Below are 17,532 nucleotides of genomic sequence, written 5' to 3'. Positions count from 1 at the left end.
AAGCCCGGGTAAGGTAGTATGGAGGATAGGCTGTTACACAAGCAGCAGATCCTCCCTCTCCACATTGCTGAAATGGTCCAATGGAAAGGCAAGAGCCAATACAACTGGTTCCAGCAATGTCGCAGGAGTTGGCAGAATGACACGAGCTGCCTTTGGGACTCCAGCTCCGGATTTTGCCTCTAGGTTAACTCCTGAAGCCTTTTCCATGAGTGGATATAGCCACAAGGCAGTGGAGGTTTGAAATCGGAGTTTTCCTTCTCCTAGATGGGCTGCCTTCCATGGCTGACGAGCCCCACCTACCTGGCCTGCTCTTTAATAGTGTGGAAGTATGATCTGACCCTTAAAACCTTCCTGCCTCCCAGGCTTATGCAAATCTAATTGGCTTTCCTATTTACCATATTAAGGCCAGAGACAGAATTTGAGAATTTTGACGCGTGGTCCTGGGACACGCTCTTTTAAAGCAGAAAGTCCCACCCCCTAGGCCCCACCCTCAGGCCATGTGGTGAGGAGACAAAAAGAACCCCCCCCCAAAAAACCTCAGCAAAACATCCATCCTCAATTGATAGTCATATTATTTAAAGCCTGCTCGCTCAAAGTGTGCCTCCTGCTTGCCTTCATGTCTGCTCTGTTCTGTACAACCACAAACTAGCTCCACTACTGCAAAACAACACAGGTCTTCTCTCGTCATCATTCTTCTGAAGGAAGCCGACCTTACGTTTAAAACATCATCTACTACTTGAGGGAGAGAAGCTAACGAATGTGTCAGCCCTGCCCGTCCCTGCTCTTATTGCAGCCCCGAATGCAGTTTGCAGTTACAGGTTGTAGGAACAGGATGTATTGTTCTATCAGATTAGATTACTGCCATCCAAAATAAAATTTACCTTGGCAAGAGGAGAGGCCAAACCTTTACAGAGAACAGGTGTCCTTGTGACTGCCTGTACTTTCTGGGTAGTGATGCCTGGGAAGGGTGAAACTTATCCACCAGAAGTAAATAGATGCAGTAAACAAATTTGAAAGTTAAGCCTTTCTTTATATGTATTTACAACCCAAAGATGCATATCTCCAGCACAGCAGAGAGAAAGGAGCATGCCTTAGTGCAACTCAGTGTCACTCAGCTTATATAATTTTTCCTGCCCAAATGCGGAACTTAACTTTTTTCCCTGTCAATTTAGCTTTGTTTTTCGTTTAATTCTCTGATCTGTCACGGTCTTTTGAATCTTGATTCTGTCTTCTGAAATATTAATCCCCTCTCTAAGTTTGGCATCATCTGTAAAACTGATAAGCACCTACACTATGATGCAAATCATTTATATAGATGTTGGAACAACACCAGACTCAGGACAGAACACTTCTCAACTCCCTTTAGGATGATAGTGAACAAAATTCACACATCCCATATAACTAGAAGGGTCTGCTGCAACCAGCCACAACATACTCACATAAACCACAATCCAGTACTCATTCCAGGCAGAAAATCAATATTAGGGATGGGGAGACCAAAACCAGCAACTTTGGAACAGGACCGTCCAATGAATGTCACCCATCCATCTCCCCTGATGAAAGTGGGCTTATGGATCATCTCACAAAACAGCCTCAAGGACCACATTCCATACCTCTTCCAGTGAGAAAATATGCATTGCACAAAATAGCACACAACAGTGATATTCACATGTCACATCAAGATGAGAGGGAAATGATGTAATAATGTACAAAACATCATCCGGAAGCACATTCCACTAACCACTATCAGTGGGGGATTAAAATTATGCAAGGCAGCCCAGATTAGCGATGTCCAAGTAGGACAGCATGCCAAAACCCACTTGTTCCCATCTCAGGAGAAGGGCCAGATACAACCAACTACAATACAGGCCCAGGTAACACATTCCAGGGTCTCTTCTGGGTCTAAATTTCATATTTTCCAAAAAGGCTTATGAAAAGCATCTTCTAGGCAGAAAACAGCAACCAATTCAGCCGTTATGAAAGGATGAGAGTAATACATAAAACCACCATTGCTTTAAATGGCTCGTAGCAGGTTGGGACTGTATTTAGGCAGCAATCAGAAAAACCCATTAAAATGTAAATGAGGTTTTTCGTGGCACTGTGGGTTGCTGCTGAATTCCAAAAGGATGCAGTGTCAGCAGAGGGCTGGAGAGTGTGATGAATCTGCTGGATTTGTGTCATGCCAGAAAACCTTCAACAGGAAAGACAAGGACATGGAAGAACTTGCTATTCTTTTATAAAAGTACATTTATGCGCATGATTCTTCAGTCCTGCCTGTTAGCGTGTTCCTGGATCCTCTGTCCTCTGCAAAACAAGCAGCTCCCTTGGACTCCTGAACAAGCGAAAAGAGTAGGAACAGAAACACAGTAGTATCAGTGCTGGTTCTTTCCCACATTTATTCACCATACTTTTGAAAACATTTTGATTTATATATCGCTGTATTCCATGAGCTTATGGTGTTTTCAAAGGGGCAATATGATGTTAAGCACAGCTTTGTGATTCATGTACAGTAGGACCCTCCTATCTGTGGTATCAATATCCACTGATTCGTTTATTCACGGTCTGAAAAAATTATAAGAAAAATCCCCCAAATATGTATTTTTAATGTTGAAGTTACCAGAATTGGTCATGAAAAGAAGCAATAGACCATGCTATGTATAGCATTCACTATTAGAACAACGTTTACTATAATCCCCATTTTTCAGCATTTGCGGGGTTGGGAGGCTTGGGACCCATCCCCTGCGGATACGGGGGTCCTACTGCACACTGTTTCTAAACTGCGACTGGCAGCGAAAGAGAGGGAGGCAATATCATGACAGCAGCAAATGGGTAAATGTAATTTAAAACACTGTCTCTCTGCATGCGTTCCTAAGGAATAACTTTTTGGAAGCTGCCTCTTGCATTGGAAAGAAATGCAAAACTTTATCAAGGCAAACAACATCTTTGGCTAAGCATTTTTTCTTTCAAGGCCACCACCATGAGGCAATGGCCGAATTCCACCTGATACCCCTTAAGTGGATCCTGACAGTTTTGTTAAAGGTACAACGAAACGAAACACACCAAAGCGTTGTGGCGTCTAACACTTCCAAGCCACTTCTTCTACAAGGCCCACATTAAAATAAGTCTCTTAGTCATCAACGTGCCACAAGACTGCTGTAGGTTTGCCCCGCTTCCTTTTTTGTGTGTGTTCTAACAACTAAACTTTTTTAAAAAGATGCACATTAAGTCCAAAGACATATCGAACAACGCATCTCTGGTTGGCTTTAAATAGCCCCCACCTGAGGTCCGTGCAAATAGATCGTCCACCTCCGCAGAGACCTGCATTCACCTTGTACTGATTAACACTGAACCAGGTGGGATCCTATCCATTGCTGTGGCATTCATCTCAACCACACATGTGTTCTGCATTCTAAAAATATGTCTCCTGGCAACCATGCTTTTATTGTCCCAGAAGGCACAGGGCACTGAATTGCTCTGTGACTTTTCAATAACAGAAGGGAATGGCAGTCACCAAAATAGTAATAAACGGATGAATAATGGAGACCGTGGTTTACCAAGGACAGGTTCTAGAAACAAAGATATGGCAGCATGAAAGGATCTGATTCACTAGAAATCCATTAGCCCAGTCTCCTGCTGTTGGAGAAAATCAACTGCTACAGTATCTCTCCAACAGACCTTATCTCATCTCTGCTAAAAGCTTCTAATAAAAAAACACACACCACAATTTCTAACTTCTAACTGCTTCCCAAGACCATTTATAAAACAGCTCATACAAACAGGAACTTTTCAGTAATGTCTCATCAAAATAGGGGGGTTACTTACCTGTAACCATGGTTCTTCAAGTGGTCATTCTGTGAATTCACACAAAAGGGTTAACTCCAGCGCTAGCGTAGGTCCTCTTGGAACATTCTCGAGCTGTAAGAGAAAAGTAACAAATCTCAGACTGCCTATATCGCGCATGCTCCCGCCCGCCCTACCTTCAGTTCCATTTATCCGCCACAGGTACCTGAGCGTGAGCTAGGCATAACCAGTGACAGATAGAGGGGAGGCAGGGCGGGATTGTGTGAATTCACAGAATGACCACTTGAAGAACCATGGTTACAGGTAAGTAACGCCCCTTTCTTCATCGTGGTCTTCTGTGAATGCACACAAAAGGGTGATTAGCACGCTTACTCACCGGATGGTGGGCTGTCACTGGAGGACAGACGTCAACACCTCTCTCCCGAATCTCGTCTCCTTTTTTGCTCTTAGGTCTAATCTATAATGGTTGATGAACGTGGAGGCATTAGACCATGTAGCTGATCTGCAGATATCAGGCAGGTCAACTCCTCGTAGCAGAGCAGTAGATGAGGCTATGGCCCTGGTGGAATGAGCCCTAAGCCCTTCGGGTGGACTTCTATGGTGAAGTTCGTAAGCAAGTGTGATTACAGAGACGAGCCATCTAGAAAGCGTTGGAGACGATGCTGGAGAACCCTTCTTCGCACCAAAATAACAGAGGAACAGTCTATTAGAATTTCTAAACTCTTTAGTTCTGGACACATAGAAGGCCAATGACCTCTTGCACATCAAGCATGTGGAACATGCGCTCGACGTCATTCGTTGGTGATGGAAAGAGGGTTGGTAGTATGAGAGGTTGGTTAATATGAAAGTCAGACACAACCTTAGGGAGGAATGACACATCCAGATACAGCATGACCTTGTCTTTGAAGAATTGAAGGAAAGGTTGGTCGGCACGTAAGGCAGCCAATTCACTCGCTCTCCTAGCAGACGTTATCGCCACCAAAAACAATGTCTTGAGGGACAACATCTTGAGGTCACACGTGGCCATTGGTTCAAAGGGGTGACGGGCGAGGGCATGTAAGACCAAACTAAGTGACCACTGTGGAACAGGCGGACGAATGGGCGGCCTCAAATTGGTGATTCCTTTGAGAAAGGCCTTAACGGTAGGATGAGAAAATAGATGTGAGGAAGGTGAGTCTTTAGGCTGGAAAAACATTACGGCAGCCAGGTAAACTTTTATAGTAGAAACAGAGAGTTTAAAATCGAACAAATAACGCAAATATTGTAACACTGTTGAAAGACAGGCAGGGGATGGAGAAAGACCCCTTTCTTCAACAAACCGCAAAAAGCTTTTCCATTTATAATTGTACAACTGAGACGTGGAAGGTTTTATAGCACGGTCTAGTACTTCTTTGATCTTTGGGAGATCCTCCACGCCGTTAAATGAAGTGTCTCTAGATCCGGATGAAGAACCTTGCCCTAGTTCTGAGTCAAAAGATTCGGCAGTAAGGGAAGCTTTTTGAAATCCGTGGCCATCCGCATCAATGTGGGAAACCAAACTTGCCGAGGCCAGAATGGTGCTACAAGAATTGCTCCTACAGGTGAGTGACGAAGTTTCACCAAGGACCTCTGTATGAGAGGAAGAGGTGGAAACAGGTAGAGTAGGCCTTGATTCCAAGGAATCATGAATGCGTCCCCTAGGGAGTTCTGACCCAAGCTGGCCCTGGACGCATACATGGCGCATTTCGTATTGTGAGGAGATGCAAAAACATCTAGGACTGGAGTCTTCCATTGGCGGCAAAGTTCCTGGAACACCACAGGGTGCAATTCCCATTCATGTGTCTGGTACTGAAGACGACTCAGCCTGTCTGCCATAGTGTTGTCCTCCGTGGCCACATGAATAGCTACCGGGTACACATGATGTTGGTAGCACCACTCCCAGAGATGGACAGTGAGATACAGGAGCGATTGAGACCGAGTCCCGCCTTGTTTGTTGACATAGTGCATGGTAGTGGTGTTGTCTGTTACTAACTGCACACCACGACCTTGCACCAGAGGAAGGAACGATCGAAAGGCCTTGATGACTGCCAACATCTCCAAGTGGTTTATGTGAAGATTTGTCTCCTGTGTAGTCCATAGTGCGTGGATGTTGTGCCGGCCACAGTGAGCGCCCCATCCTGTCGGACTGGCGTCCGTTGTAACTTGAACAGAGAGTTGGAGTGGACGAAAGGGGCGACCCACCGTGAGATGTGGGGTGTAACTCCACCACCTGAGTTGCTTGAGTAATTCTGGGGTGACTCGAAGGCGCTTTCTTTGACTGTCCTTCACGGGGTCGAAGAGAGCTAGGTACCAAGACTGGAGTGACCGTAGTTTGAGTCGTGCATGCGCTAGGGTAGGAGTAGTGGATGACATGAGGCCTAGGAGATGTTGCACATGATGCGCCGTCACACGGCCGTGTGGACGAAACTTCTTGATTGCCCTCTTTATCTTTCAAATTCTGTCTGTGGGTAGAAAAATACGTCCCTTGATGGCATCCAGATGTGCTCCTATGTACTGAACTGTCTTTGAGGGTATGAGATGTGATTTCTTTGTGTTCACAGTGAGACCCAGAGTTGGCAAGAGACGTAGAATGAATCTTGTGTCTTTCAGAGCCTGTGCTTTCGATGGGGAGACCACCAGCCAATCGTCCAAGTATGGATAGACGTGGATACCTTTGAGGCGGAGGTAAGCCGCAACCGGGGCCATCACTTTGGTGAACGTTCTGGGAGCTGTGGATAGTCCGAAAGGTAAGGCCAGGAACTGGTAAATTGTTCCTTGAAAAATAAACCGGAGATACTTGCGGTGATCTGGGTGAATGGTAATATGGAAGTATGCATCCTTCAAGTCTATCAGGGCAAACCAATTGTTTTTCTTCAACAGGTGCAGGATGGATTCTAGAGTCACCATTCGAAATCGTCTGGGACGCAGGTAAGTGTTCAGCATTCTTAGATCGAGGATAGGTCTCATACCTCCATCCTTTTTTGAGACGGCGAAATACCGGGAGTAAAAACCATTTTTTATGTCGATGGGAGAAACTGGATGAATGGCGACCTTTTCCAGAAGAGATAGAACCTCCTCTTCTAACACAGGATCGAAAGTAGTATGATTTATGAATCCTAAGGGAGGAGATTCTATAAATTCCAGCCGGTAACCGAACTGAATGATTTTTAAGACCCATGTGTCGTTTGTAATAGCAGACCAATCGTGCAGGTATGGAAGAAGACGTGTGGATGTGGTAGGGTTTCTGACTATTAATGGAACGAAGGGTTGCCCCTTTCTCACGGTGGGTCACCCCTTTTGTCCACTCCAACTCTCTGTTCAAGTTTTGACTTCCTAGATGCTGGTTTAAAGGACTGACGACGTTGAGACTGGTGAGGCCTGAAACTGGGAGCAGAAGAGGAAGATTGTCCCGAACACTGTTGAGGTACGTTTTTGTAGGGGCGGTATTGCTGAGAGGGTTGTTGATACTGGGCATAGGATTTCCTCCATTGAAACTTCCTGAATTTAGGTTGAGCTTGAATAGAGTAGGACTTGGCGGTCTTTTTTGCCTTATGAAGATCTTCTAGGTGAGAATCAGTCTTCTCATTGAACAGACCACTAGCATCAAAGGCAAGATTTTCTACCTTAGCCTTAACATCTTCCAAGATATCAGCAGACCTCAACCAAGCATGTCGCCTGATGGTCACAGCAGACATGAGGACTCTGGCAGCAATCTCTGCTGCATGATGTGTGGCCAGGCGTTCGTGTTTGGAAACCGTCTGAGCCTCCTCGTAGGAGTTTAAAAACCCCTGGCGAACATCTTCTGGAATAAGTCTAAGTCCTGGTAAAATTTTTAACCAAAGCTGCTTTTGATACGCTCCCAAGGCCATTTGATAATTGATGACACGAAGAAGAAGGGTGACCAAGGAATAAACCTTCCTTCCAATAATTTCCAGTTTCTTTCCTTCCTTGTTAACCGGCGTAACATGAGACTTAGCTGAAGGTCTAGAACAGCTTGTTTCTACCACTAAGGAATTTGGGATAGGATGCTTCAAGAGAAATTTGGTATCTGAACCGGTAAAAGTTCTCAGTCCGTCGAGGAACAGCTGGAGTATTGGAAGGTTGTTCCCAAAATTCCTTTATGATTTCCATAACGGCCGGTACAAATGCCATGCTAGGAGGAGCAGTTCTGTCCTTCTTAATGTCTCCAAGAATCAGATCTTCTCCCGGGGGAGATGGCAGATCCAAGTCAAGTTTTAACGCTTTCGCCAACCGCATGAGCATCTGGGAATAAGAGGAAAAATCCTCTGAAGGTGAGGAGGCATGAGGATCTCCAGTGTCAGAACCCACTATGTCTCCTTGTGGCAAATCACCCCCCCGATGGGGGGGGGGAGGACGCTCCTGATCTGAATCGGAGGATGAATCCATAGACACTTCATCTGGGTCCGAAGAGAAAACATCTCTCTTTTTCCTTGGAGGCAGCTTTTCGGCCTCGACAGGCAGTGGATGAGGTCGATGTGGGGGAGCTGTCGATGCCGACGTCGAAGGCATGGGTTGTGCCGTAGGGGCAGGAGGCACAACAGGCTGCTCGACCCCGATGCGTTCGACTCGACGACGTCGAGGACGCGGTGAATCCGACGAGGAAGAGATATAGACATACTTAATCTTCTTTTGATGTCGATCTCGGGGTGGAGACGTAGACGAAGAAGAATCTGAACATGAATATTCCCGTCGACGCCGACGGTGCTTTCGACCTCTTGGCCTTTCAGAATCGTCAGAGATCGAAGAGGAAGACCAACATCGATGCTTGTGCTGACGTCGAGAAGACCGGTGCTTCTTTCTCGAGGAGCGTTTCCGTTTCGGAGACCCCGATACCGATCGATTTGAGGATTCGGAATGGGTCGAGGTACGACGCTTCCTCTTAGAGGATCGTTTCTTCCGAGGAGACTTTGATCTCGAACGCTCCGATGAGACCGAATGGCTTGAAGAACGGTGCTTTTTTTTTCCGAGGCGCTTCCCTCGAGGGGACTTCGACCTCGAACGCACCGGTGAGACCGAATTAGCCGAAGACCCCTGGCCGGTTGATAACGGGCTATGTGGGGTCAGAGTTAAGCCTGCGGTAACTCCAGCAAGCTGGCTCGGCGTCGGAGAAGATATCCCCGCCGGCAATAATGGCTCAGGCTGTCAAGGAGGGAGCGAAACGGCTGCTTCCGACAACGTCTCAGCATCCCTCGACGAATCTTCTAACATTGGTGACAGAAGCGACTCGGAGATCGGAGAGAGCTGCAGGGGAGGCTCTTTAGATTTTACCATGGCCTTCCCCTTAGGATGTTTGGAGGTTTTCGGCTTCGATGGAGCAGGAGCCGCCGAAGAAGCATTAGAAGACTTAGAGGACGAAGCCTTCTTGGAAGGTTTCGAAACTTTGGAAACCACAGAAAGTACAGGAACCGCAGCAGGACGAGAAGAGGTGGAAGCCATCTCACTCGTAGAAGGCTCTGAAGAAGCTAAAGTCGATTCCCAAAGATGGTATTTGAGACGCTGTTGACGAGCCTTGAGAGCAGCTTTTGTAAAAGCTTTACAGTGTGGGCAAGATCTTGAAATGTGCGAATCCCCTAAACAATATAAACATTTATCGTGTCCGTCTTGATGGGGGATCTTTCTATCGCACACCACACACCTGCTGAAGGGTCCGGAGGGGGACATAAAGTTGGGCACGGTCCCCTCAAAACCGTTAGCGGCAGAGAGAAAAAAGGCGGGAAGTCCGATATAGCCAAGGCAAAGGGAGTTAGCAAATGGGAGAAATACGAAAGGCAGTCCGTGTCAATATCGTAGAGAAAACAGTCCGAATAAAGGGAATATAGGGAGTAAAATACTCTATAAAGCACAAGTCAGTGTAGCTCGAAGCGAGAGGTTCCGAACCGCTAGGCGGAAAAATGGAACTGAAGGTAGGGCGGGCGGGAGCATGCGCGATATAGGCAGTCTGAGATTTGTTACTTTTCTCTTACAGCTCGAGAATGTTCCGAGAGGACCTACGCTAGCGCTGGAGTTAACCCTTTTGTGTGCATTCACAAAAGACCACGATGAAGAACCTGTTTTCTTTTCATTTGAATTGTTTGGGTTGCCAATGTTTCTTTCTAAGCCCTGCTTTTAAGTATGACGATTTACCTGAACTCCTGTTTCTTCCAGGAAATACCACTTCCACTTCAGAATAGGGAGGAGGAGGGTCCGGGGGCCCAGGATAAGGCGGTGGCCCTAGTGGCAACATGTCGAAAGAACCTGTAAGGACACAGTAGCCAGGTTGGTATCTTCCAGGTATTCTGGACAAATGCTATCAGAAATAACCAATTGCCTATCCTTGTACTAAGGAGCAGACTAAAGAAAAATAGATCAACGATAGCTAAACGGATAGCATCAGGGACAAAGTTATGCCCATAGCTTTATCAAGTGCAGAGTCAGAGCAACAGACGTAGTTACTTTGTCTGGCAAGTCAACTGAGAAAACACGTTCATTTTCTCCTGCCTTTGAATAGGAGATGCCAGTCCTTCTTCATGCAAAGCAGGTCTTCGAACAAGCAAACTAAAGTTCCTCCTGAGAAAATTATTAATTTAAACACTGTAACAAGAAGCTTCTTAAAAAGCAACTTGTAAAAATGTTTAAGCTAACAATTTATTACTGCTAATCATTATGGCATGTGTGTGTGTGTAACATTCTTGTTACTCAAAATATCTGTATTCAGTGTTAAGATGAGCACTATGACTTCCTCCAACCTTTGTAATTGTTATGTGGACACACCTGGGAGTTCAGCCTCACTGAACTTAGTGGAACCTGTTTCTTAATAGATAAGGATGTAGTTTAGAAACACCCTTTATCACCCAGGAATGTAAAGAATAACTGCTAGTGTTATACCTGCCCATATCCTATTCTCAAACAGGAAAAAAAGACAACATTTGTGTGTGTGGGAGGATCGAAATCAGCCAAGCTTCACCAACCACTGGAGGTGATAGGATCAGCTCTGCGAGATCGTGAGGACTGATGGTAGGAGATTTGCTTCTACCATCTTAAGTCCACCCAATCCAACTGGAGGGCAATCCAGTGTCAAATTTTGAATTACTTTCTCTCAGTTTTTCAGAGTTCCCATACATACTTTCTGAAACAAAATTAGCACTTTAAAGGCACCAATATGCTCCAAAGAGTCAAGCTGTTTACATAATCAACACTTCATCCGCTGGCACTTTGAATGCTTATTATCTGTGCTTGCGACTGGACTTCACCCACATTTTTCCAACCCTATATATAGTATATACAGTATGGACCTGTGGTTATGTGTTCAAGGCAGTGGACACATGGAAGTGCACACTGAAATAAATGTTTAAGGTGCTATGTTATTTTGGTTTTTTTTTTAAAAAAAACATGCTTTGCAAGGCATGTGAAGCATGTCATTCTGCCTTTGAACTCTGTCATCTCGGGATAAGAAGTAACTTTTCTTTGAATTGTCCTTTCAAAGGTTAGCATGAACAGGAGACAATAAATTTGGTGGGAAATCTCATCGTATTTTTGCATCAAGATGAAGCTGGCGCTGTGAAAGCCAGGTCCTTATTTAAATAAGCCACCATGAAAGGATCTGGAGTGCAGTTGTGGTTAAAGAGCTTCGCCATAGAAAAGACAAGCCACATAATATTCAGTAACCAGGCTAAACCATCATTGTGTGCTTACGAACTGTCCGAGGTGCAGCAGGATGAGCGTAGGTGTAGATGGAAGCAGTGGGATATTCCTGGAGGTTGGTACCTTCTCTCAAAATGTCTGCCGGAAAGGAGAGGAAAGCAAGCCCGTTGAAAAGAAAAGAAAACACTACAATAAGGCTAATTACTTTTTTTTATCCTGCTATTGCTCCGAAGAGTTCCAGGAAGCATACATCATTCCTCCTTGAACCACATCATCCTTGCAGCAACATTGTGAAGTAAGCTTGTGTGACACTTGTCAGAGTATCACCTCAGTGAAATTTGCATGTGAAAGAGAATTTGAACCTGATTCTTCCCAGTACTGGTTTGAGACATTAACGGAGCCCCACAGTGCTCTGAGTCATGTGGAAGAAGAGGACATAGAGAAAACACATTTTTAGCTGCAGAGATCCATGGTTCCACAATGAGAAACACCCTAACTCATGATGCAAGGAGTCTCTCACAGAAGGCGGTGATGCGCTTGGAGAAGCTTGAGGGCCATGTTGACAGAGAGCAAGCTGAGTGAAACCAGGAATGACAGGAATATTACTTCCTGTGTGAGAAAGTAACATTTGTAGATGGGAAGGGAAAAAAAGACACCTCCGTTGCTCCAACAATGTGGAGGTTGGAACCCATCTGGAGTCAAGCCGGAGTATGTGGAGAAACGGCTCTGACAGGGGCCGGTCTTGTTTTAGAGCAGAATCATGCCCCATGAAACTGCAATCTTCTCATGTTTTTTTTTCTCACCAAAAAGTTTATTTTTTAATTAATGAATATCTGGTGGCTGCAAAAGCAAGCTTGGAAGAACCCTTTGATTCCGAATACTTTCCCAACAATACAGTTAAAGTCTCCCCCTTGGATAAATGCACTCTGAAGCCTTTTGAATGGAGCAGAAGAAAAAGCAGGCTCTGGATTGAAATTTTCTACGGACCAAACTCACCTGCTTTAGCCAGATCTTTGATCATGTTTAGGCACTCGGATGCTCCATATTGGAAGGAGAATTTGAAGGCAAGGACTCCCTGGGTAGAAGCTGAGGAGGAAAGACTACAGTCAGTGGGAACTTAGTCAAGTCTGGGGCATAACAATGGAAAACAGATTCTTTCCATCTCGTTCACTCCCTTTTCCCCAAAACTGGTCCCCCCGCCAACCCCCCTTTGAGACACAACAAATGAGACTAGGATTCCAAAAAGTACATTATTATTTCACATTGGCTCTGTTTTGTTCTATTTCTGTTGGTACCTGGTGGGGGAAGCACTGAATTTCCTACTCGGAAGCAGTAGAAACCCACTTCTCCAAGACAGAAATAAGAAACGGAAGCGGAGTTTGGAACGGATGCTTTTTGGATGGCAGCTCCCAAAATCTGGAAGCATTCTGGAATTGTAGTTGAAACAATATACTAAGAAACACCATTTCCCTGGTTGCAAATTAATTCCTCATTTCTCTAACTGGGCAATTAGGAGAGATGGGGGTAAACATTAAAACAATGTTTCAGCATCATATACAGGAGATTAATGATAAAATATTGTTATTTTGCCATATTTCAAAACTCCTCTGTTGTTGGTACCCACAATGAAATGGGGGAGTTACAGTCGTCCCCTCCATCCTATTCCCGCCATTTTTTCTAGCCCCCACCCCACCCAACTCAAGGAACAGAGCAGAGGTATTCTGTCCTCATTTGGCTATGTTTCATGATGTCTGCCTCCTTTCACAATACTGTATTTTTTCTTATATCTTTTGCTAAAATATTTCTGCCCTGCTTGTGCCTATGGCATTTACATCCTGAACAAAAGAGGGAAAATGACATATCAAACATACAGTAGAACCCAGCATGGCATATACATCCTCACAACCGGAAGATCTATACCAGGAGATTTTGAGATGAGGAGAATTTATTTATGGGTTTTTAGTTCTCCACTGACACTCAAGAGTCCCTAAAAATGAACTTCTAAGGGCCAAGAAGGTCACTTCCAATTATTTTTTTAAAATGTTTTAAATAACATGGCCCAGAATAAAATAATCACACCCTTTAGGGGCAATTCAAATGTAGAATATGTGATACCTTTATTCCGACCTGGTCTCTAAAAAAAAATTTTTTTAAATAAAAAACCATTTTAAAAGGAAAAAAAATTGAGAGGCAGCGGCTGTTTTATAGGGCCAATGCAATGATGAACTGATTAGTAGTTTGTTCTGTAAAAGTTCAGATATTTGTGGTTCGTAATTTGTGGACCGCAATGAACTACGAACTGAAACAAACCACCATTTTGCTGGCTTATGCCCATCTTTAGTCAGAGGGAAGGTTCTCTCCCTTTCTGAGGAATTGCCAAAAATATTTTAATGGAAAAATTGGCCCCTTTATGGGCTGAACAAGCAACTGCAGAAGCATGGGCTACATTATTACCACGTCAATCGGATTCCTCCCATTCTAAGCTCTGATTGGTGATCCCCAACATTTAGTCACAGAATCATAGAATAATAGAACCAGAAGGTGTGTATAAGGGCACAGAGTCCAACCGCGTGCAGGATTCTAAATCATAGTATACTGACAGGTGGTTGTCTAATTTTCTCTTGGATGCCTCCAGAGTTGGAGCGCTCGCCACTACCCGAGGTAACTGGTTCCACTGTCTTACTGCTCTAACAGTTAGGAAGTTTTTCCTGATACTCAACTGGAATTTGGTTTCCTGCAACTTGAGCCCATTGTTAATGTGTGCTGCACTTTGGGATGACTGAGAACAGATCCTGCCCCTCCTCTCTTTCAAGTATTAGAAAAGTGCTATCCTATCAGTCTTCTTTTCTCATGGTTAAACATCCCCAATTCTTTTAGTCCGCTGGCCATCCTGATTGCCCTCCTCTGAACCTCTTTTGAGTTTGTCAGCATCCTTCTTAAAATGTAGGGTCCAGAATTAGATACAGTATTCAGTATCAGACCTAAACTTAAAGTGGAATAGAGGGGAAGTACTTCATGGAAACAAGTACAGTGGTGCCCCGCATAGTGAGGTTAATCCGTTCCGGATTAACCCTCGCTATGCGAAATCGTCGCTAAACGGGGTAGGGAAAATGTATTGAAACGCATTAAACTTAGTTTAATGCGTTCCAATACCTTTCTTACTTACCCGTTCAGCGAGGATTCCAATTGCCGGCAGCCATTTTCGCGCCTTCGCTAAGCGAGGGCACGGCGTAAAAACGGCTGCCGGCAGCCATTTCCGGGCTTCCGGCGGCCATTTTGGAGCCATGGCCGCCGCAATACCCGATCTTCGCAATGCGGGTTTTCCCCATTGCGATGATCGGGTATGTTTCCGTATAGCGATCCCGAAAAAGGGATCGCTATACGGAAACATCGCTATACGGTGCACTCGTTAAGCGAGGCACCACTGTAACTTCATGTTTCTGTTAATGCAAACATTGCACACATTTTGCAAATCACAAGTGTCTCTTCCCTCCATAATCCCTGTAACCTTTTTACTTTCTTATGTTGTCTGGGTGCCTTTTCCTTTGTCTTGAAGGATCCTGGGAAGTTCTACTAATATATTACTCTGCGTATTCGCGAAGGCTTTTACGGCCAGGATCTAATGATTGTTGTGGGCTTTGGCCTTGTTCTGAAGGTGGTTCTTCCTAAAGTTTGGCCCGTCTCTGTGGCCGGCATCTTCAGAGGACAACACTCCGTGCTCTGATCAGCATGCTGTCTGAAGATGCCGGCCACAGAGACTGGCGAAACGTTAGGAAGAACAACCTTCAGAACACGGCCAAAGAGCCCAAAAAAACCCACAACAACCATATTACTCTGCCTTTATCTCCTTGGTATCCCTTTTTCTTTTCCTCCGGTAGACCCTTCCCTTACTATTTCTTCCTCATCAAGCTCCATTTAGCTCTTCCTGGTCACTCACTTGCTGGGGTCTGCTGTGCTCTTCCAGACGCCTCTTCATGACATTTCAAAAATATGGGGAATATTTTTCGTTTGTTTGCTGACTGTTTCCTCCCCTTCGGGCCAATATAAACTACAACAGTTGAAGGATCTAGGGCCTGAAATGTGATACATACCCAAGCTTCCTCTGATATGCTGAGATTTGAGGCCCAGTTCTTCTTCTAAAACACACTCTCCTAAGAGGTGCAGCGGAAAACGGATGATGGTGGAACCTTTATCTTTGTGCTGGAATATTATCTGGGAATGCAATTAAGAAGTTATGTGAGAAAAGATAGTGAAACGTCTGAGAATTTTAGTTTTTGGAGAGATGACTAGAAAATTGATACCCTTCCTTGATTTTCCTCCACCCACCCCAGAATTCTTACTTTATATTGGGTAAGGTATAACATCCCTTTCTTGGCACCTCTGAGTTCTTCCGGGAAATCCGGCTGCCCTTCCAGCAATAACGACACCTCATTGTAGTGAGCAAGGACCCTGGAACCAAAGTAATCAGTCAAGTCACATCCTGAAGGAATGAGCCATGAGGAAAAGAGACCTCATGAAAATATAGAGATTTGAATGAGAAATACCAGGTATGACTGTGATTACACTGGCCCTTTTCGAGTGGGCTGCTGTGGTCTAAGTAGGGTCGCTTGAGGTTGGGTTCAGGCGCAATATGCCGTTTGGTGTGATCCATGTATCCAAATGGCGTATGGACTTCAAGAAACCCTTTTTAGTCTGATTTCTTCCACTGTCAATTTCGAGTATAATGAAGTGGTTTAATAAATGAGCCACTTCAGGATATCAGCAGATTGAACATTTCTCCTGCTCCTCTGCGGAGAGGCAAGGGAAGCGAAATTACTATTTTTACCTCTGCTAGATCATCACTGATGCACGGAATCACTTACATTAAATTAAAAAAAATATTTTCTTTGCCTTGTGTGTAAGGAACTGCCTGTAGCTGTGGTTTTTCATTGGCACTTCACAAAGAGACAAAGAAAATTTAAAAAAAAATAAATCTAAGTGATTCAGAGTATCAGCTGGGTACTCAATATGCAGACCTCAGAGGGATGAAAGGCTGAATGAACCTCGAGCTGGCTATCTGGGATGGAATCCAGGTTGTGACTAGAGTTTTTGCTGTAGTACTACAGTTTAACCACTGCACCATGAGGCAACTGGATCAGGATAATTGAAATCTCTCATTACTACTTCATTGTGTCTCTTTGAAATTATTAGAATTTATTTTCCAAAGGTTTCATCCACATCTTCCTCTTGATTGGGCCGTCTGCCATGTCCCTTTTGTTTTTCACCCCTGTTCTATTTATTCAGATATTCTTGAGGGGCTCATTTGATATATATTGCAACTACACTTCCCTTTCTATTCTTTGTGTTCTTCTCTGAAAAAAAAAATCCTTGAATTGCTGTATTCCAGTCACGCGAATCATCCCACCACCAAGTTTCAGTTATCCCTATCAAGTCATATTTCTCATCCTGAACTAAGATTTCCAATTCTTGTTTTGTCTTCTGTGCTCCTGGCATAGAGGAGATTTTGTGATTCATGGCCTGCTTTCCTTTGTACTTTTTTAAAAGGAAGATTATTATTGGCTCCCATCAGATCTGCTCAGTCTGTTCCCTTTCTTTTGCACAAACCATCTATTTTTATCTCAGAGACTGGGCCTTCCTTCCCCTTCCAATTCAGCTTAAAGACTTCCTGATGAAGTTCAAAGTCATTCTTCCCAGTCCTTATGAGATGCAACCCATCACTTGCCAGCAGTTCATTTTCCAGGCAACTTTGAACTGCATCTTCTTTAATTGCATATTATCTCTCCTCCCCACCAACATCTGAAATTCTTGGGTATCTCAGAAGTTACACTTAAAAAAAAATTAGCCAGTATAATCTTGGCTCTATGGCTGTGTCACCATACTAAAATCAGGCAGGCTTTTCAATCCATTCCATCTATTAGCCATTAATTGTGAATATTTAACATCTCTCACCGTTGCCTGTTTTTAATGTTTATTTAGAATTGTATTCATTGATTAATTTAACTTACTGTTGTTGATTTTTGATCTCTTGTTCTGTTATTATATTTTATGATGCCATATCAATTTGTAGTGTTG

General features: G+C 44.3%; 1 protein-coding gene and 1 long non-coding RNA gene across 2 annotated transcripts; one reads left to right on the top strand and one right to left on the bottom strand.

Annotated features, from left to right (window-relative positions):
* Positions 1–2,219: 2,219 nt before the first annotated feature.
* On the bottom strand, positions 2,220–16,824 carry LOC144584701 (uncharacterized). The gene is made up of 6 exons (XM_078381409.1): positions 15,801–16,824; positions 15,552–15,672; positions 12,457–12,546; positions 11,512–11,598; positions 9,964–10,074; positions 2,220–2,332 (listed from the first exon to the last, which is right to left on the bottom strand). The coding sequence occupies exons 1-6, from the start codon at positions 15,822–15,824 to the stop codon at positions 2,265–2,267; spliced, it is 501 nt and encodes a 166-aa protein (XP_078237535.1). The 5' UTR covers positions 15,825–16,824; the 3' UTR covers positions 2,220–2,264.
* On the top strand, positions 6,428–7,243 carry LOC140702591 (uncharacterized). The gene is made up of 3 exons (XR_012081793.2): positions 6,428–6,504; positions 6,700–6,747; positions 7,157–7,243. It is a non-coding gene; the product is annotated as an uncharacterized LOC140702591 (long non-coding RNA).
* Positions 16,825–17,532: the final 708 nt, after the last annotated feature.

This window comes from Pogona vitticeps, chromosome 13 (genome assembly GCF_051106095.1).
Source record: "Pogona vitticeps strain Pit_001003342236 chromosome 13, PviZW2.1, whole genome shotgun sequence".
NCBI lineage: Eukaryota > Metazoa > Chordata > Lepidosauria > Squamata > Agamidae > Pogona > Pogona vitticeps.
This window is presented reverse-complemented; position numbering and strand designations above follow the sequence as displayed.